The sequence below is a fragment of the Empidonax traillii genome, unplaced genomic scaffold, assembly GCF_003031625.1.
Source record: "Empidonax traillii isolate 1590-97213 ecotype Southwest subspecies unplaced genomic scaffold, ASM303162v1 scaffold1076:size291582, whole genome shotgun sequence".
Classification (NCBI taxonomy): Eukaryota; Metazoa; Chordata; class Aves; order Passeriformes; family Tyrannidae; genus Empidonax; species Empidonax traillii.
This window is the reverse complement of record NW_020956269.1, coordinates 99247-120440: the sequence shown is the minus strand read 5'-3', so window position 1 is coordinate 120440 and position 21194 is coordinate 99247. Positions and strand designations below refer to the sequence as shown.

Below are 21194 nucleotides of genomic sequence, written 5' to 3'. Positions count from 1 at the left end.
ACTCTGTCCTGTGCTGAGGGCATCAGACCTTAAAGGAACCACAACAAACACTGGGCAAAGAACCCAGCGCCCATAAATCTCATCCAGAGGAGCCAAGGTGACATCTCAATAGGTGAAATAGGCCCAGATCCAAGGCTTTCTTGAAGCCTCAGTGATCAGAACACAGAACAATAGAAAGAACGAAAGGTCCCCGAGGTGAGGTGAGGATGAGGATTAAAAAAGCAACCCCCAGGATGAAGGCAAACAGGATCTCCCACCATAATATTCCTCAAAATGGAAACCACGCCTCAATCTCCACCCCTAACTCCACCTGTTATGAATATTGTAATCTATGTTGTAATCATTGCCAAACCTGTATAAAATACTCACTCTAACCTAACCAACTCGGAGCCTGTTTTCCCAGCACTAGCTGGCAGGCTGCCCGGCCGTTAATAAATAAATACCTTGCTGTTCTAGGCATAAAACTCTGTCTAAACAGTTTTTATCTGCTTTTTTTGGGCATCAACACAAGACATTGATAGGTGAGGGGAAGCATAGTAAGATTCCAGCCACACTAATTAAATGTTTGGGTGAACTGGCAACATAGCTCATACACATCTGCAAGATGATGCTGCAGCACGCTCACTGGGGACTCACTAACCTCAAAGTTGCCCTCCAAGCAGAATGAGTCAGGGGTTTCACATCTGAAAATTATACATAATCTGCTGGTTACCACAAGCACATAGGACAATGTAGTCCCACAGGCTCCAAATCCTCATCTTGGTAAGCCTAAGTCTGGCCATGACCAAAAACTAGACTATGATCAAAGGGAGAAGGTATATTGTAAGTGCTGGGGATTAAAAGAAGTTAATTGTGTAGGTTTAAGTTTAATTGTAACTTGCTTACAGCTTAGCATGAGTGGGCTCTGCTCAAAACTTAGCATAGGTGAAGGCTAAATGAACTCTGTTTTTTAGCATGAATGGTTAAACAGGGGAGGAAACAAAGACTGGATACCTTCAGATAAGGGCTGAGACCCTGGAGGGCCCCAAGGCTGGCCCAAGCTGGAAGAGCAGTTAATGCCCTGCCCACAAAACATGGAGAAATCCAATGAGGTGTTAGAAGACCTCAGACCATAAATCACCATTGGACCAAGAGGCGGGTGCAGGGTGCATGAAGAGCATGTGAAGATCGGGTGCACAGACTATGAGGGTATAAAGGCTTAGGGATTTCTTTGTTCAGGGTTGCTCTCTAGAGGCATTCACCTCAAGCAGAATTAAACCTCTGCCTCAGAACATAGGGTCAAACTATTCTACACCTTAAGGTAAATTCCTGGACAGGTAAAGAATATACAACATCACTGGATGTATGTGGAAGATGGAGTTGCAGAGTTTGGATAGTTCTCATTGTTAAAATGAACAACATCCAGAAAGACAGACTGGCCAATGAGGCCAGAATATAATTTCATTACTGAAAGAAAATGATGAGAGGAAAAAAATACTGTACTTATTCAGTAGAAAAAATAAAAATAAGATTAAAATTGAAAAAAGCATCAAATTTAAAGAGGAAATTCAACTGTCTAGACAAATTCTAGATGTGTAGGTTGTAAACCCAAAAGCTTGCTAATATACAGATTAAATTTAAACAGGGAGGTATAACTGAAGCAAAGATTTTCATGAGCCAAAGTGCAGTGATTAACATTTCTGTGCTTCAAAATTGGCTTCTAGCTAGCGATCTTTAAGGTTTTAAATTCTAATAGATAACAAGAATTGACACAAAAGTTAGAGCCGTGTCAGATGACCAAGTCACAGTTCATTTGACAGACAACTGAGTTGGGCTCTTTAAACAGTTTAATGAAAAGAGAAGGAGGTAATAGACACCCAGGGCAACATAACTGATGCTAAAAATCTCAAGCAAATGACCTTGGAATGTCTGTATTTCAAAAATTATAATTTTCTAACACAGAAAAGCACCATACAGAAATACATCTTATCATATTAAGAAAAAGAACTTGTGGCAGAAATGAAGTAAAAAGTAACTTTTAGACAATGTCATCATGACTTGATTACAGTTGCTATGTGCAAGCAAAAAAAAACCGAAACTAGCAGCACAAATACTTCATGTTTCATGAGAGATACTTGAACAAAAGCTGATAGAATTAGGAGTGAGAACAACTTCAATTAAATTTAAAATGGGAAAAACTTAGAGGCATTTCATAACATTTCATTAAATAGCTAGACAACCTCAATTCCACAAAACAAAGAAGCCTGAAAAACAGTAAAATGAGTTTGGATAAGAGGGGATGTAAAAAGACAAAGTTGAAATAGGCAAACCCAAACCTTCGGAAGTATTAAAAATTGTTAAGGGGGAGAGGGGGAGGGAGGGAACTCAAATAAAGAACTAAAGGGTTCCAAAGATTGGGAAGGGTCTTTTTTTGTTGTTTTTTAAACTTCATATTTTCATACAAAAAAAAAATTACTTAAACCAGCATTGGTCCTCTGCTAAATGGATATGGTTCTTCACATTAACACCAAAAAATCCACACAGTCATATTTAAAGTGACAATGAAAGAGTTTCCACTATAGCAGTTAGTGAAGATGTTACAGAGCAATTACTAAAGTTAGAACACTGTTGTTACTCAGCAGGTCAAGACACCTCTTATCAAAGAGATAATTGACTGAGAAGCCCTTCTGCCTTATAAATCTTGAAATATCACAAAAAAACACTCAACAAGAATGGGAATGGGACAAGTGAGAGACTCCATACCAAGAGTTATGTGGTTACAACAGTTCTAGTGGTTTGGTTTATAAATGCAGCAGTTTCGAGGAACTAGAGTTCTGCTAAGCAACTGATTTGGTGTTGTACAACAAACATAGCACACATTAGAGTTCTTTAAGCAGTAAGTATTAAATTACATAAGAGAAAGCCCTCAGGCAGCTTTGTTTCTAATAGGAACCTAGTGATACCCCCATCCTGATAAGAAATTAAAGTGTCTTTATCTACGAGATAGAAAAAAATCTAAACTTACTACTGACAATACCTGTAGGCAAAAGCTGTGAACTGGTAAATTATGAAGAGGAGATGATGATGTGAAGTAACTGGAATAATCTGTAAGCCAGGAACAGAGACTGTGCTTTTGAATACAGCTAAATGAAAGGTTAACTATACAGGAATAGAGAAAGCTGGTTGCAAATAGTGAATGAACCCATCTTGAAAAGCAATTATTTTGAAGAATATTTTAGTTATGGTAGATAGTCATCAAAACCCAAAGAGTTTGATGCCATAACTAAAAAGGTCATTGTATTACTTGTACAAATCTCAACAGTGGCATCTCAACTAGCAGAAGAGAAATTTTACTTCTGCAGTTGTAGTAAAGAATATATACACCTCAGTGTTCGTTTCTCATCGTCTGTAATTCAGAAGTAATGTTGAAAAGGATTAAAAAGAGAACTATAAGAGTAATTAAAGAACTCAAAAATTCACCCAACAATTAGCATTAGGAAATCAATTCATTTAGCTTCACAATAGATACAAACATTAACAACTATCTTGGTCTCAGTTTCTAAGTGCACATGGGCCAGATATATCAGAGGTCAAAATAGACAAAATATAACAAGTGACTAGAAGCAAATCTGGAAAAATTCAAGCTGAGAACAGGGACAATGTTTCACAGGCGAAAGTTATTTTTTATAACATACCAAGAATTGTGCAAGCACATCAATCTGTAAGAGTTTGTAGCTCAAGAGTGCATTTTTTGCCCTTGTAGATCAATATAAGGGTAGTTTAACAGGTGAAACAAAAGCTACAGGTGTAAGCAAAGCAAAAAGCAAAAATTCATTGCTTTGCTACTTCCAGGGCCTTAGCATATACAATGTTATTTGGGAAGACAAATGCCATTTCCTCCTTCCTCCTTTCCCAGAGTTTTTATTGCTGAGCACAACATCCTACCTCCTCCCTTATTGACTTGAGGTTGGGGATGGGGGAAAGGGCGTGGAGAGAGTGGGGAAAAAAAAAGATAAAAAACTTGACACCGTGAAAGCATTGCACAGCAATAGCCAAAACATTGGAGACATCAACAATGGTTTAGTCACTAATCCAAAACACAGTACCATAAAGGTTGCTCTGAGGAAAATTAACTCCATCCCATCCAGATACGGTACAAGCATTTAATTTTTGTTGCTAGTATTGCCCTGGTCTATGAGATGAAGTGGCACACATAATGCTTAGTAAAGCCAATATCAGATTGTAAAAAAAAAAAAAAAAAAGAGGTCCCATATTAGATCCTCAGTTTCCCAAACATGATAGGTTTCATAAAGTAAAAGGGACAATGGCATCTTTCCCAACTTTAATGCGGTTGAGTTTTTCTGGCCTTATAAAGTTAGCATTTGCTGCTACAGAAACCTTCTGGTCTGACTTTCTGTCCGAATCCCATTTACCCAGAAATATGCAATGAAGTAGTTTCAGGCATTCTTATCCAATGTTCTCTAACAAGACCAAGAGAATTAACATTGAGATTAAAGACTTAAGCATTGAAATTCTCTCACAAGTTAAATTGGGTGAGGAGTGCCTGGAGAGTAGCCCTGCTGGGGGTGCAGGTTAGCAACAGGCTCGATAGGACTCAGCAGTGGGCATCCGGGGGGCATCAAACACAGTAGAACCAGCCAGTCAAAAGAGGTGATTATACCTCTGTATTCAGTGTTGGTGCAGTCTCACCTTCAGTACTGTGTGCAGTTCTGGGCCCCACAATGTAAGAAGGATGTGGAGGTCCTTGAATGCATCCAGAGGAGGGCAGCTAAAGCTGGTGAAAGGGCTGGAAGGCATGTCCTGTGAGAAGTGGCTGAGAAGTCTGAGCTTGTCTACTTTGGAGAAAAGGAGGCTATGACCTTATTGCTCTCTACAGCTTCTAGAGGAGAGGAAGTAGAGAGGGAGGTGCTGATCTCTCTGGTATTCAGTCTGATATATCAGTCAGGATGTGTGGGAATGGTTCAAAGCTGCACCAGGGGAGGTTTAGACTGGGCATTAGGAAGTGTTTCTTTACTGAGAGGGTGGTCAAACACTGGAACAGGCTTCCTAGAGAGGTGGTTGATGCCCCAAGCCTGTCAGTGTTTAAGAGGCAGTAGATCAATGCCCTTAATAACATGCTTTAACTTTTGGTCCACCCTGAAGTGGTCAGGCAGTTGGACTAGATGATCATTGTAAGCTCTTTCCAATTGAACTATTCTATTCTCAAATTAGGTAGAATTAAAAAAAAAAAACAAACAACCCACCAATTTATGTTGTTCCTAGAACTTGCCCAGTAACTCCGAAAACTTTCAAAACTGTAGTATCACTTGCGTTAATATGGAGGGGCATAAGTCTATTGTTAACACAATACTTAAGATCAGAGAAATAAGCAGGCAACAGGTTTTAAGAATACCGTATATATGGCTTCATAGTATTTCTGATATTTAAAGTCCTTCCTCAGTTTTTATATTGCCTTGTTGCTCTTGATTCTTGTTAGATTTTTTAAATAAGTAGAGCAAATAACAGGTGAATGTTGAAAACCTTACCATAATTTTATTAGCAACAGCTGCATACAATCTTGTTCAATTATAAGAACACATATTTCCTGAGTGTTAATCCATGCAGCAGAGCAAGAAACACATATCTACCTTACAATGACCTCCCTTCCTGGGATAAATTTTGCAGATTGTCATATTACTTCAAAAGAAATGCTGTCCCTTATGAAATTACCATTGCCTTAATACACCAACAAAAATAATTTGAAGTAGTTAAAAACACAGAAATATTTCTTAACATTACGATACCCAGAAGTCCCTTCTCAAGAGAGTCCTCTGTTCAGCATATATCACAGAAGCACAGAATCAACTAGGTTGGAAAAGACCTCTGAGATCATCAAGTCCAACCTTTGACCTAACGCCACCTTGTCAACTAGACCATGGCACTAAGTGCCACATCCAGCCTCGTCTTAAAAATCTCCAGGGACAGTGACTCTACCACATCCCTGGGCAGCCCATTCCAATGCCCAATCACTCTCTCTGTAAAGAACTTCTTCCTAATTAACCTAAACCTCCCCTGGTGCAGCTTAGGACTGTGCCCTCTGATCCTACTGCTGGTTGCCTGGGAGAAGAGACCAATACCCACATGGCTACAAGTTCCTTTCAGGTAGTTCTAGGCAGTGATAAGGTCTCCCCTGAGCCTCCTCTCCAGGCTAAACAACCCCAGCTCCCTCAGCCTCTCCTCATAGGACTTGTGCTCCAGTCCCTTCACCAGCCTCGTTGCCCTTCTCTGGACACGCTCCAGCACCTCAATATCCTTCCTGAACTGAGTGGCCCAGAGCTGAACACAATACTCAAGGTGTAGCCTCACCAGCGCTGAATACAGGGGAAGAATCACTTCCCTGGTCCTGCTGGCCACAATGTTCCTGATACAGGCCAGGATATCATTGGCCTTCTTGGCCACCTGGGCACACTGCTGGCTTATGTTCAGCTTTCTGTCTATCAGAACCCTCAGGACCCTTTCTGCCTGACCGCTCTCCAGCCACTCTGTCCCCAGCCTGTAGCACTGCAGGGGGTTGTTGTGGCCAAAGTGAAGGACCCGGTACTTGGCCTTGTTGAAGCCCATACCACTGGATTCAGCCCATCTATCCAGCCTGTCCAGGTCCCTCTGAAGAGCCCTCCTGCTTTCCAGCAAATTGACACTCCCTCACAACTTGGTGTCATCAGCAAATTTGCTAATGATACACTCAATCCCTCATCCGGATCATCAATAAAGGTATTAAACAGAACTGATTCCTGGGGGACACCACTAGTGACCAGCTGCCAACTGGATGCAGAGTTCACCACTACTCTCTGGGCCCAGCCATCCAGCCAGTTCTTAACCCAGCTAAGAGTGCACCTGTCCAAGCTGTGGGCTGCCAGCTTTTCCAGGAGAATGCTATGGGAGGTGGTGTCAAAGGCTTTGCTGAAGTCCAGGTAGACCACATCCACAGCCTTCCCCTCATCCACCAGGTGGGTCACCTGGTCATAAAAAGAGATCAGATTGGTCAGGCAGGACCTACCCCTCCTAAATCTGTGTTGGCTGTGTCTGATCCCCTGGCTGTCCTGTAGGTGCCATGTGATTGCACTTAGGATGATCTGCTCCATAACCTTGCCAGGCACTGAGGTCAGGCTGACTAGCCTGTAGTTTCCCAGATCTTTCTTCTGGCCCTTCTTTGTGGATGGATATATGTTTCTGTCCTATACAAATTCAATAATATTTTTAAAAGGGAAGTACAAATTTGGGGTCCCTTGATTTTTTGACATATGAGCAAAATTAAGATAGAATTCTTTGACTATTGAGGTTCTAAGATAATTTCCATTAACTACAGTAGATCACTTCTAAAGGAGGAAAACCAAAACAAAACAACTCGGAAGAAAATCCTTTAGAAGAGTTGAAAATAAAATATTCCTTTATCATGTATTAAAAAAATAATATGCTCTTTTCCAGCAAATGTGAAATCATATCACATTGATATCAAGATGATAATTCATGTTTTCCTCAAAGCCAGTTATTTTTATAAATGAATGTATATAATAGAATATATCAGTGTTTGTCATGGAAAATCAAATTAGATAACCTTAGAAACAGCTTCTCCAAAGTATGATATACTTACCAATCTAGTTTCAACATGCATCATCAAGATATATCTTAAGTATTTGCTTGTTATCTAATCATAAATACATATTGTTGTAACTAAATAAAATTATTTTCAAGTGTTCAGTGCAAGTATGGACCAATACAATATGATAAGAAAAGGTTACAATGCTCTTGAAAAATAATTATGTTTTCTGCTTTAATGAAGAGCAAAGAAAATAGTCAATTTGAATATGCTAATCAATATCAGCATTTTTAAATTGTGCACAAAAAAAAATGAAACATGCGTAGTATCAGTTTATCTGCTTATATAAGTAGATGAGTGTCTATTTGCATACTCATTTCAGACTACAGCAGGGAAAGAAGATTCATTGCTGGCTTGATGGGCCCACTTCCTCTTCAAGGTTTGTTAAGTCTAAGTCTTTGCTAATTTAGAGTTCTGTACACAAATCTTTCATTCAGCTACAATGAGTATATAAAAAACCCCACAACATATATATATCCTTTAAATTTGGAGAACAAAAAAAAGGTTTCCACTTAAGACTAGTTGCAATTCATGCGAAATTCAAGTGGCTTACTTATATAGATAATGAAAAGATGTTCGTGTTTGTGATACCTTGGAGTTTTGATTTTTTAATTTTTGAAGATCTTAGAATAGTTATGTAGTAAATGTAGATTTTAGAGTAGCAACACATTATCCCTTTACCCTTAACACACCAACCACACATAGCAAACCCTGTTATCCATTCCCATATCAATCCCCTAAATTCCACTGGCCTGTTTAGTCTCATTTTCAAGGTAGAATTACAGAGAACACCCTAAAATCTACGCAATTGGAGAGCGCGCATTGGGAGTATTCCGGAAAGCCTGGGGGCTCATTAAAGCCTTTGTATCCTTATCTTATCTCCTACCTAATTTGGCTTGGAGTCTTTTTTCCCCACAGCCATTTAGGCAACAGTTTTGGTGGTTTTGTACGGGAACATCTGGACCTGTGACTCCTCTGGATCGATACTTCATTTTGCAGGGATTTCTTCCCCGGTCGGCATATTTTGGAGAATTCCTGCTCCGATCTCGGGGAGCCCAGCTTCTCGGAACCGCACACGGAGGTAAGATAAGGAACAACTCCTGGAAAATTTTAATTAGCAGCTCCAGGAAGGAGTTTTCCCCAGGGCTAGGGAATACGGTGAGCGGGAAGGGAAACTTGGACTTGGGCCCAAAAAGTCAGTGTTTTCCCAGTCTGTTGGCAAAGGATTTTTGCCGGGGTGGGCAGTGGAACTGTCCAGGAAGTTTCAGTCAGGACAGGCAGGAGGGTTTCGTTTTGGCTGGGTGTGGCCGCAGAAGGGGGGGGCCGCCTCCCCCGCTTGAAACTCTGTGTTTCTGTCTGAACCTGGTGGTGCCTGGGTACAAAGCTTGCAAAGCGTGTGTGAGGCTGTGAGTTCTAGGTTTAGGTCTGTTGTTTTTCTCGTCTGTTGCTTGTTAACATGGGATGTCTACAAGCTAAAGAAGAGATTCCAGAGGGAACGCCCCTCGCTTTAGTTTTACGGTATTGGGATGATTTAACTGGCCCTGAAACATCTTAAAAAAGTCAGGAGCTAGTTAGACTCTCTATGGATGTTTGGCCTTTCAACGGGCAGATCAGAGTATTAGCGTGGCTGAAATTTGGCTCTTTTGAGATCAATATGGTGTTTCATCTTATGACAATCCTTCATAAGGAGGAAAGGTGGTCTGAGTTGCACTATGCTATTTTTTCTTAACCCGTCGGAAATTGAGAAAGGAATATTAGAGAGATAAAGTTCAGCTAGAAACAGAACTCCCAGAAATGGCATTAGAGGAGAAAAAGGGAAAGAAAAATAGTGTTAAGCGTGATCCTATCAGTCAGGCCAATACTGAAAGCCCTGGAAATGAAGATCTGGACCTTTTAATTCCCCCAGATATGAGAATAACAAGCCCAGGACCCCTCCTGGGTCCGGCCGCAGGTGCAGGGGGCGTAGGCATTAGGAGCGGGGGTAGCCCCTGGGGCAGGTCCTGCCAGCTAGGCAGGGCCGGCTGGATCTGCGGTGCCGTGTCCGGTTGCTTCGGGGGCCTCAGGGACAGCGGCGGGACAAGCTGGGGCCGCTCCGGGCGGAGCGGGGGTCCTGGGAACAGCTGTTAGTGCTCCGGGACCTGCAGGGTCGGCGCCGGCTGTATCGGGGGCTCTGGCGCCGGCTGTATCGGGGGCTCTGGCACCGGCCAGACCGGCAGCGCCAGTCCTGGCAGGAGCCGTGGGCTCTGCCGGTAGTGGCGGCGGAGCGGCGGCCTCCGCCGGGGCCGCTGCAGGCAGCGCAGGCTCAGTTGCCGCGGGAACAGGAGGCTCAGACCTCAACACTGCGGGAGGAGGAGCAGGGGCGGTGTCTGCAGCCGGGGTTCCCGCCCCGGTTGACACGGGACTCTCCAGCTCTGCCATGAGAGGCGGGGACGAACCCGCCCCCATCCCGTCGGCACAGCCCGATTCTACTGCGGAAAGGGAGAACCAGAGCTTAGAGGCACAGCATCGAGGGAGGAGCAGATTAAAGAGAAGCAAGTCAGTCTCGGCTGCAGAGAGAAGGCAAAGGTGGGCCTCCCCACTTTTGACTCCTCGAACGCACACTTTAAGACTTGGGATAGTGATTTTACTGATACAGGCACAGAAGTTTCTGAGGATGAATCAAACGATAGCTTGGGGGAGGGGGAAGAGAAACCACTTGTAGTAAGACCAAAGACAAGGGGAAGAAGAGTATGGGAAGTTCTGTCAGACCCCAGCCCCGTGGCTAGTAGAACAAGAGCACAGAATGAAAAACCTGCAGTAGAAGCCTCCTTAAGGCAGGCCATGAGCAACCAGGGTCCACTTTTATTAAAAGTTCCTTTTTCTCTAAATGAATTGCAGCAGTGGAAGGCTTCAGTTGGAGCATATAGGGAAAACTCAGACAGAGTGGCTAGCTATGTGAAGAGAGCAATAAAAACACAAAATCCAGATTGGGACGATTTAGAAGCAATACTGGAAACATTATTAGATCCTACTGAGATAGACATGGTCAAGCAAGCTGCCCGAAATGCAATTGAGACGTTCATAACATCTGGGTAGATTCAAGAACTACAAGATGTGTTTCCCTTAGAAGATCCCAAGTGGGACCCCAATATACCAGAAAAAAGGGAAGCATTGAAACACTATCAGGACTGGGTAGTTTATGGTCTTAAACATGGGGTTCTGAAGGCAATTAATTGGTCAAAGATGTAAGAAATGAAACAAGAAAAAAATGAATCCCCTCCAGATTTTCTGAACAGACTAACAGAGGTCGTACGAAAATACACAGACATAGACATAAAATCAGAGTCAGGGAAAAGGTATTTAGTTTATTTATTTATAGGTCAATCTGCAGATGATATAAGGAGAAAGCTGCAGAAGGTGGGTGAGGACAAGAATATTGGTGAGTTGTTAAATATAGCTTGGACAGTCCATCAAAATAGAGATAAAAAAGGCAAAGCAAAGGGGCTGGAGCAGGATGGTGACTACCAAAAACATCGCAAACACAACATCCACTGTGAAAATTATAGATCTAATTACCAGCATGATAAGACTAATGATCTATGTTCTTTTTGTAAAAAGAAGGGACACTGGAGAAGGGATTGTCCAGACTTGAAGAGGAGAAGGGAATTTCCACCCCCTCCTCCAGCCTCCCAACTGACTGTAAACCAGAATGCATGAAGGGGACTGGAGAATTCTACCCCAGCAGAACTTCTGGTTGTAGCTAAGCTGGGGGGAGAAGATGTGGAATTTTTAGTTGATACAGGTGCTGAATATTCTGTGTTAAACACCTTGGAAGGGAAACTGAGTCACGATACTGTAACTGTGGTTGGTGCTACAGGGGTAAGTGAAACCAGGCCTTTCTTCAAACCTTTGAAATTTAAATTAGGGAAACACTGGGTAACTCATCAATTCCTCTATATGCCAAATTGCCCCATGCCTTTATTGGGTAGAGATTTATTAGAAAAACTGGAAACTGAAATTAAATTCTGTAAGGGGGGGGAATAAAAGTTATCATCCCTGACACTAAATACATCGAGGCAGCTGCCTTCTTCATACAGGACAACCACGGAGAGATCCCTGCAGAGGTTGAGAATGCTGTCATCCCTTTAGTGTGGGCTAGCAAATATCCTGGGAGGTCCAAGCAAGCAGAATGCGTAAGCATCACGCTCAAGCCAGGAGCAACACCAGTAAGACAAAAACAGTACCCCTTGAAGCTAGAAAGTCGTCAAGGTTTAGCACCCATAATTGAAAAGTTTCTTAAATTTGGCCTATTGGTAGAATGTGAGTCCAAATATAACACCTCCATCCTTCCAGTGAAGAAAGCTGATGGTAAGAGCTATCGATTGGTCCAAGATCTGAGGGCAATCAATAAAATAACAGAGGATATATACCCTGTAGTAGCGAACCCCTATACCTCGTTAACCACATTAACAGAAGAATTAGGGTGGTTTACTGTACTTGATCTAAAGGATGCCTTTTTCTGCATTCCTGCATACAGCCAAGATCATTTGCTTTTGAATGGGAAAATCCTGAGACAGGGAGAACTCAACTAACTTGGACGGTCCTACTGCAAGGCTATAAAAATAGCCCAACGATATTTGGAAACGAGCTGGCAAAAGAACTGGAGGGCTGGAGAAGGCAGCAGCCAGAAGGAGTTGTCCTGCAGTATGTAGACGACATACTAATTGCTGCCAAAAGTCAGGACCAATGCATCAGACTCACTGTAAGTCTTTTAAACTTTTTGGGACTAACTGGGTATAGGGTCTCGAAAGAGAAAGCACAAATTACAAAGGAAATAGTCATTTACCTGGGGCTTGAAATCTATCGTGAACATCGATGGCTCAGCACAGATCGGAAAGAAGCCATCTGCCGTCTCCCAGAGCCCCACACCATACGAGAGATGCAGGCTTTTCTAGGAATGGTGGGATGGTGTCGCCTATGGATAGCTGACTATGGGTTACTAGTCAAACCCCTATATGAAGCACTGAAAGCAGCCAAGGAAGGAGTTGTAACATGGACAGATGAGATCAGAGCTGCATTTAAACAACTGAAACAGTCCTTAATGTCAGCTCCAGCACTGGGACTACCAGACCTAACCAAGCCCTTTGAACTGTTTACATATGAGCAACTAAATGTTGCCCTGGGAATACTGTCACAGACCCTGGGAGACCAGCGAAGGGCTGTGGCCTACTTCTCCAAACAGCTAGACAGAGTCAGCCAAGGATGGCCAGGGTGTTTGAGGGCTGTGGCAGCGACTGTTATCTTAATCCAAGAAGCCCAGAAACTCACCCTGGGACAGCGCATTGTCATGTATGTACCCCATGCAGTCCAAACTGTGCTTGAGCAAAAGGGGGGCCACTGGCTCTCCCCTAGCAGAATGATTAAGTACCAAGCTGTGTTGTTGGAACAGGATGATGTTACCCTGAAAACAACATCTGTTGTAAATCCTGCTATGTTTCTGTCCACAACATTGACTGACAGTATGCCTGAGCATGACTGTTTGCAGACCATCGAGGAGACCTATTCCAGCAGACCAGACCTGAAAGATGTACCTCTGGAAAACCCAGACTGGGAACTGTACACGGACGAAAGCAGCTTTATGCGGGATGGAAAACGGATGACAGGGTATGCTGTGACAACCAAAGACGAGGTAATCAAGGCAAAGGCCTTGCCTGCTGATGTGTCATCCCAAAAGGCAGAACTGATTGCACTGACAAGAGCTCTAGAGCTGAGCGAAGGTAAGAAAGTGAATATCTAGACAGATTCAAAGTATGCATTCAGAGCGGTACATGCCCATGGAGCCATCTGGAAAGAGAGAGGGCTGTTAACCGCCCAAGGCAGTGGGATTAAACATGCCGACCAAATCCATGCACTCCTTCAAAGTATTTGGAAGCAAGAAAAGGTATCTATCATGCACTGCAGAGCTCATCAGAAGGGGAAAACAATTCCCAAACTGGGAAATCATTTTGCTGACCAGGCTGCAAAAGGGGCTGCAGAAAAAGGCATTCTAACAGTAGTTCCACAGAAAGAAATTGATTTGACAGGGTACACCCCAAAATATGATGAGAAAGACCACCAATTAATTAAATCCTTTAAAGCTGAAATCAAAGAAAGTGGGTGGGCTGTTACACCAACAGGACAGGTTGTGGTCACACCCCCACTCCTAAGGGAAATAGCTCTGTGGGAACATGAGGCTACCCACTGGGGAATAGAGAACCTTCTAAAACACCTAAAGAAGGTAGTGATAGGGACAAGTATGACTAAAGTCGTACAATCCATAGTGAGTAAGTGTGAAATCTGCAAGCAGAACAACCCTGATACAACCAAGAGGGTGGTGCTATGAGTGACAAAGGCTGGGAACCTTCCCGGAGATTATCGGCAAATAGATTTTGCTGAGTTACCACCGAGGGAGGGGTACAAATACATATTGGTACTGGTTGACACTTTCAGTGGATGGCCTGAAGCTTACCCGTGTCATAGTAAAACAGCAAGGGAAGTGGTAAAAGCTTTCCTTAATCACATAATTCCAAGATTTGGGGTTCCTATGGGAATGTCATCAGACAGAGGGACACATTTCATTGCAGCGATAGTGAAGGAGGTGTGTCGTGTCCTAGGAATTGTATGGGACCTTCACACTCCCTTATAGACCTCAGGCAAGTGGCAAAGTTGAACGCATGAATGGCACTCTTAAAATGCAAATTGGTAAAATTTGTCAGGAAACATCCATGTCGTGGGTTCAGGTTTTGCCTCTAGCTCTGCTGAGGATTCGTATCCAGCCAAGGCGGAGGGATAACATAAGTCCTTATGAGATATTATATGGAAGACCATACCAGGCTCCGCACATTCCAGGGGACATTCACATGAGAGGGAAAGTTGATTTACAAAAGTATTTAATTGCTTTAGGCTCTTCTTTACAGAAGCTCCAGAAATTCGTCAAGCTTTCCAGGCCCATAGGATTGGACACCCCTGCTCATCAATTCCAACCAGGAGACTGGGTCTACATCAAATGGTGGGACAGTGACCAACTGCGAGCCAAGTGGAGAGGACCTTTCCAAGTCCTGCTGACTTCCCTCACTGCTGTCAAAGTTGCTGGCAAAGGACCGTAGTTTCATTACTCCAGAGTGAAGAAAGCTTCAATTCCTGAAACAATCAGCAAAGCAGGACCTGACTCAGACGAAGATGTGGCATAGACTGTTTCTACTGTACATGTTATCTGTACAGTCAGTAACCACGAATCGAGTTTGGGATCCAAAATTGCATGTGGCCATAGTCCAAAATGTATCTAAAATCCTTGGCAAAGATGACTGCTGGATTTGTACCCAAATACCAGCAATCGATGGTAAAAATGGCAGCTGACCCCTTATTGGCATTTTACTAAACGAAGCGAACTTTGGTAAGTCTATGTTAGAACTCCCAGGGACCTGGAAGCCAGTTAATGAGGCCTACTATCCAGTAACCCTGAGTCACACAATGCCTGATCAGGAAAATTATACTGTCCCCTGCATGGTTGTTAATGCTACAGGAAAAATCATTCTCCCTCCCTACTGCGATCAAGATAAATCTAAAGAGGAGAGAAACCCAGAAGTTCTAATAAAGTTGGCGCAGGTCCCCATGAGATTAATTCCTCCCCATGGTTCAGGGTGGTACTGGATCTGTAAAAAGGAGACTTGGAAAGTTTTGCCCCTTGATAAAGATCGGGCCCGTGCCCTAGGGGCTCTAATTCCAAACATAACAATCTTTGACCAAATTCATGAACAAGAGGAATGGGAAAGAACTTATCCAAAAAGAATAAAAAGGACAAACAATCCCCTTGTTGAGCATTCCAGGCTCTTTCACAGTATAGTCAGAGTCATGATCCCATCTCTAGGGGTGAGTGAATTGAAAAAAGCAATTGTTAACATCTCAGCTGTTATTGAAAACATTCAAGATCAGGTTTCAGATGCAATTTCAGCTTTACAAGAGGAGGTCCATAGTCTATCTCGTGTAGTTCTACAAAACCGACTAGCTTTAAACATCTTCCTAGCCTCTCAGGGAGGCGTGTGTAAAGTCCTTAACACCAGTTGCTGTTCTTACATAGACCAAAGTGGAAGAATTAATAACGATTTGGCTGCAATTTAGAACCAAACCAAAATTCTACATCAGGTATCTCTGGATAATGTCTCACTGGGTTTGGGAGACACTCTCCACAAACTTACTTCATGGTTACCGAACTGGACTTGGATAAAACAACTGTTTCTATTGGTAATGTACATAGTCAGTGTTTGTGTAATAGCTCATTGCATGAACCAATGTTGTAGATGTTGGTCATCTCCTTTGAAAAGGATTAGATGTAAGTAGTAGAGATTGGACAAAATTTTTGAGTTTTGTCCAGTCTCTAAAGGGGGGACCGATACCTTGGAGTTTTGATTTTTTAATTTTTGTAGATCTTAGAAGTAGTTATGTAGTAAATGTAGATTTTAGAGTAGCAGCATATTATCCCTTTACCCTTTAACACACCAACCACACATAGCAAACCCTGTTACCCATTCCCATATCAATTCCCTAAATTCCACTGGCCTGTTTAGTCTCCTTTTTAAGGTAGAATTATAGAGAACACCCTAAAATCTACGCAAGAAGATATAGCCATAGACGCAACAACCTTCACGCCTAGAACTCTGGAAGGCCTCCAAGAACATTACGTGCTCTGAGGAAGATGAAGATGAAGAAGAGGGGGTCCCAAAACACCCCCAGATCCAATTCCCAAGAGGTGTGGCGGGGACAGAACCTGGGCAGTGGTCGGATGGGGATTGGGCGAAAATCATTATAAAAACTGAAAACACCTATAATGGAGAGCACGCATTGGGAGTATTCCAGAAAGCCTGGGGGCTCATTAAAGCCTTTATATCCTTATCTCCTACCTAATTTGGCTTGGAGTCTTTTTTCCCCACAGCCATTTAGGCAACATTTGACACATTGCTTCACTGATTCATTTGGTATTTCACAGGAAAAGAATACCTTTGTCTTAAGACCCATGTTTTGCATGTCACAATACCTGCAAGCATGATACAAAATAGTAAACACACTGTCAAGCCCTCCAATACTTAATTTTGCCAAAGCTTATAGATATATAGACATAGCTTGCAAAATATTGCTGATTATTTTCTTAGATACTCCTGATGAGAAAATAATGCATAACACAAGTATATACAGTGTACAGATGTAGTATGTCCAGTAGTTAAGGTTTATGGCAACAAACTTTTAGGTCCAAACATTGCTTTCTGAGACCAGGTGAAACTTCCACTGATGACAGTCAAAATTATATACATAGAAAGCTAGAGTGCATGGCTCTTACTACTTAATAAATACATACATACATGCTTAAAATGCAAGCATGCAGAATATGTACAATGTCTGGTGCATAACAATATACAACACTAAAAACATATAATTTTTTTCTTGTACTATAGCAATAAATGTATTTACAACAGCAAACAACAAATGGCTATTAACAACTTTATGCTCTGGGGAACAATCATAAGGTTTTACAAAATGTTCAGTAGTAACGGAATACAGAAGAATTTCAAAAATACAGGAGATGAAAACCAAATTCAGTGGAAGACTGAATTTGCTCCAAAGTACATTAAAACATTACAACCAACTTGTGCTATTCTATGTCTTTGTAATACATGTCAGTGCATATGCTAGAGTCCTCACTTTTTAGAATTACAATAATAAGAGGTACTTGGCTTAATTTTTATAATACATTAGAATAGGACAATGATGTTCAATGCAGCACCTAAAAGTGGTATTTTAATGTTTAATCATGAGGAGGTTCTATTTTTTAACTAATAATTTAAAATAATCTTACCATGCAAAAAGTTTTCCAGAAATTACTTTCAATATTTTAAACTCTTTGATCCCATGAGAAGTAAAAACATATCATTAATACACAAGAAAGGTGCACACAGCATAACATGTCAAACAGTAACAGTAACCAACACAGTTAAGACGTAAATATTTCACTTTGCAAGGAAGCACTCTAATTTCTCCAAGTTAAGGAGGAAAAAAAAATCCTCTATTCTGACCCAGAATTTTTTATTTATATTTGCTACATGTATGCATTTGTATGTACATCTAATTTTTAAACAAGAAAAAAAAGTGGCATAGATATGCTCATTTTTCCTTAAAACCTTTTTATTTAATACCTTTTACTTTGCACTTGCAACAAGTTCAAAGAGTATATGTGGTCAGTTAACACAGTTCAGCTTAAACCATGTTATCTCCTTATGTTCAGAAGCCTTTAATCCACTTAAGCTTCTTAGTCCAACAACACTTTCCAAAGTGGGACTGAGAAGTTGGCACTTTTGAAAAATGTTTACCTAACGTTTACATAAAATACAGTTAAGCAATACTGCTACTTTAAGTTTTGAGGAACAAAGATATGTAATGGGACAGTAAAGGTCAAGTCATTTAAAAAATGGATGGCAAGCATGTTCCCAGTTTCACCATTTTAATTATTATTATCCTATTTTTAAAATGGTTTTGTCCATCTCAACCATATGAATTACTCAAACAAATAACACAAGGTTAAGAACTGAACAAATTACTATGCTGGGGAAGCAGTGAGAGTGACCAAAAGTACTGTCAGATACTTAAGAGAAAACCACCAATTAAAACTAATTTTTAGAAAGGTTGGGGTTTTTTTTAATAAATTGAAACTTGAATCTCTATCCAACCCCGTGACTTCAATGGTTTACTGCTATACTTCATTTTACAATATTAACTGTTAAACAGTTGCATGTGCACAAACACTTTCAATCAAATATGTGACTGTGGTTGACAACATAGAACACAAAAAATGTGTACATAGTAACAATTTCTATACTGATTTCTACTCAAATACAGATATGCTATTAAGTATGAAACAGAACATTTACCTTGGTTCTGTGTACATCATGCTTACATGTTCAGAAGCATGTTTTATACAGATACTGATATATGCAGAAAACATTCATACAGGCAATCACTGCATCTTCTTCAAAGCTAAGTGATGGCTTCTTATCTATTTACCCTGAAAACACTTTATTTCATTTGGTCTAAAAGTAATGCCACAATTAGGCCCTAATCTACCATTATATAATAATGGCCAGTCTTCGCGAACGAAGAACCGGGGAAGGTTTTTACACCTTCCAGTCTGCGCATTGGATTTTTTAGGTGAGACACAGTGTGCGCAGAACTGAGCCCACCCTTTAATCCTGAGGTTCATCTGCTGGGGCCAAGCATGCTTGGACGGTGGCAGCGAGGTCCTCAGGACGTAGATGGATTGCCTTACGGGCTAACGAGCTCCATCTGCCCGGGGAGAGGCCCGGACCAGGAATCGAACCCGGGTCTCTGCAGTGACAGTGCAGTGCCTTTTCCCCTAGACCACTGGGGGCTCCCAATCTACCATTACCTATCTGTACACTTACCATTACCAGTGGGTGGATCTTATAAAACAGTACAAGATCTGCACTATTGATTGTGGAACCAAATCTCTGAATTCCTTCTCTGGGTGGTATATGTTGTTACCATTCAGTAAGTTTCATGAATTTTTAAAAACTTGGGAGAAACCTCTAGCATTGCTGCAAGAAGACCATGAAATGCAGCAACAGTTTGGACCTGAGTAACAAGTCAAACATCAACTACCTCTCCTGTAGCAAATTCATATAGTTAAGTACTTAAACATCCATAAAATTCAAAAAAGGTAAGCTATCTGTCCTCTATTTTATCTTGGGTTTGCATCATGAAATAGCCACAGCACACACTTCGATCAACCAAAGATTACACCAAAATGAGAATGTTATTACTGATAGCATCTCTACCCCTCTTTTTTCCACATCAGTTAAGGATCCCAATAGCTTTCTCCATATACAAAAGACCGACTGTATTATTTAAAGTAGGAAATAACACATTCATAAGCAAGCATTAAAATAAATTCTGACTTCCTTTCAAATCTCCTTAACTTACTGAAAAGGCAGTTTATTACCCCAATATAAATCATTACTTTCATATACATAACCCAAGACAAAAGTCTTTGGCATAAACATCCAACATCCATTTGGAACATTCCCATTCATCCAAACACTGGTGCAGGCATATTTCAAGGCCTGGTAGTTTATGGCAAAAGCTGTATTACCACAACAACTACACAGTGTAGTAGATCACAGACGCAGACAAGTGTGTTTTAATTCAAAAAGCTTATTTTAACACAAGCCAAATTCCTATTAAACAAACATTGCCTTTGCACACTTGTGGCTCCAAAATAACAACCTGTTTTAATAAAAGATAAATGATACAATAGATTTTATTTCCTGAACAGTGGGAAGATTCCAAAGGTATTAAAGATCCTGTGATCCACCAGTACGCTTAAGGTTATTCTTCAGCTTCATGAGTGCATCTGGGTCTTTATGGTTTCTTTCTCATTTTGCTTTAAAAGTCAGTCTAGAATTTCGGCATAAGCCCCTTATCCCATTTTATCTCATTAAATAAAACTCACAATTTAAAAAATGAAACCGGTGACCCAACAACCTAAGACACACAGAACAATGCAGATATTAAAAGCCTGTCACCATTAATCTGCAAAGAAACTCCCCTGCAAATTCTTTCATTAATCTGCTTCCTTATCACCACACCCATCATCGCCGATATTCCCCCCAAACCCCCTCTACTGACCAGCCATCCTTTCACTCTCCATTTTGGAAGACGGGGTTCCCAACCATATCAAACCCACATATAGGAACCACGGTTATTTACCCAGCTAAAAGCACCTCGGCGAAGCCTGCACATGAGCGTGCACACACAACACGGTGGCGGAGGAACGACGAGCGGGTCACTGCCACCATCGCCTCGGCCACCCCGCGAAGGTGGCAGGCGCCCGGGGTAACCGAACCGACCACGCCGTGTAATGCACCAGTGGGGCCAGCCGGACAGAGTCCGGGGCAGTGATGTCTGGGCTGCACCCCCAGTGGTGCTTAAGGCGTGTGTGCTGACTGCGACCCGCACTCACCCAACAGCAGCAGCTTCAGTTCCCGTCGGGCGTCCCGCTTGTCCCGGCGCAGCTGCCGCTCGATCTCGTCGTTGATCCGCCGGGCTTCCTTGGCTTCCTCGCTCAGGCAGCACGCCATGATGGACTCCAAAGTCATTCTTCCTAACTGTTTCAGACACAACCCCCACCCTAAAAGCGCGCGCACACACACCCCACCAGAGCACCAGCCCCGGGGGACACAGACGCTCTCTGCCCGGAAGCCCCACCTGGGCACTGCAGGACAAGGGCAGGGAGCTGCCTCGATGACACACACGGACAAGGAGAAAGAGTGGGCCCCCGGCAGCACAGATTCTCCAGTTCCGTGCCTCAAATAGTCGCCGCTTCCAACTCCTCCTCTCCTCTAAATTATACACCAAGCAACACGAAAACAATCCACCATTGCAGCCGTGGCTGCAGTAGTGTTGTCTACGTGAGCCAAGCTGCTCAGCACAGACACCCTTCTCCCTCCTTCCCTCACCACTACTTCTACTTCTGCCG

General features: G+C 42.2%; 1 protein-coding gene across 1 annotated transcript in view; it reads right to left on the bottom strand.

Moving 5' to 3' along the window:
- The window catches only part of LOC114068512 (guanine nucleotide-binding protein G(q) subunit alpha), a 152621-nt gene extending 131807 nt beyond the window's left edge, over positions 1–20814 (bottom strand). The window contains exon 1 of the mRNA XM_027904687.1: positions 20679–20814. Within this exon, the coding sequence (XP_027760488.1) occupies positions 20679–20814 (136 nt within the window). The remainder of the gene's footprint in view (positions 1–20678) is intronic.
- Between the last annotated feature and the right edge of the window lie 380 nt (positions 20815–21194).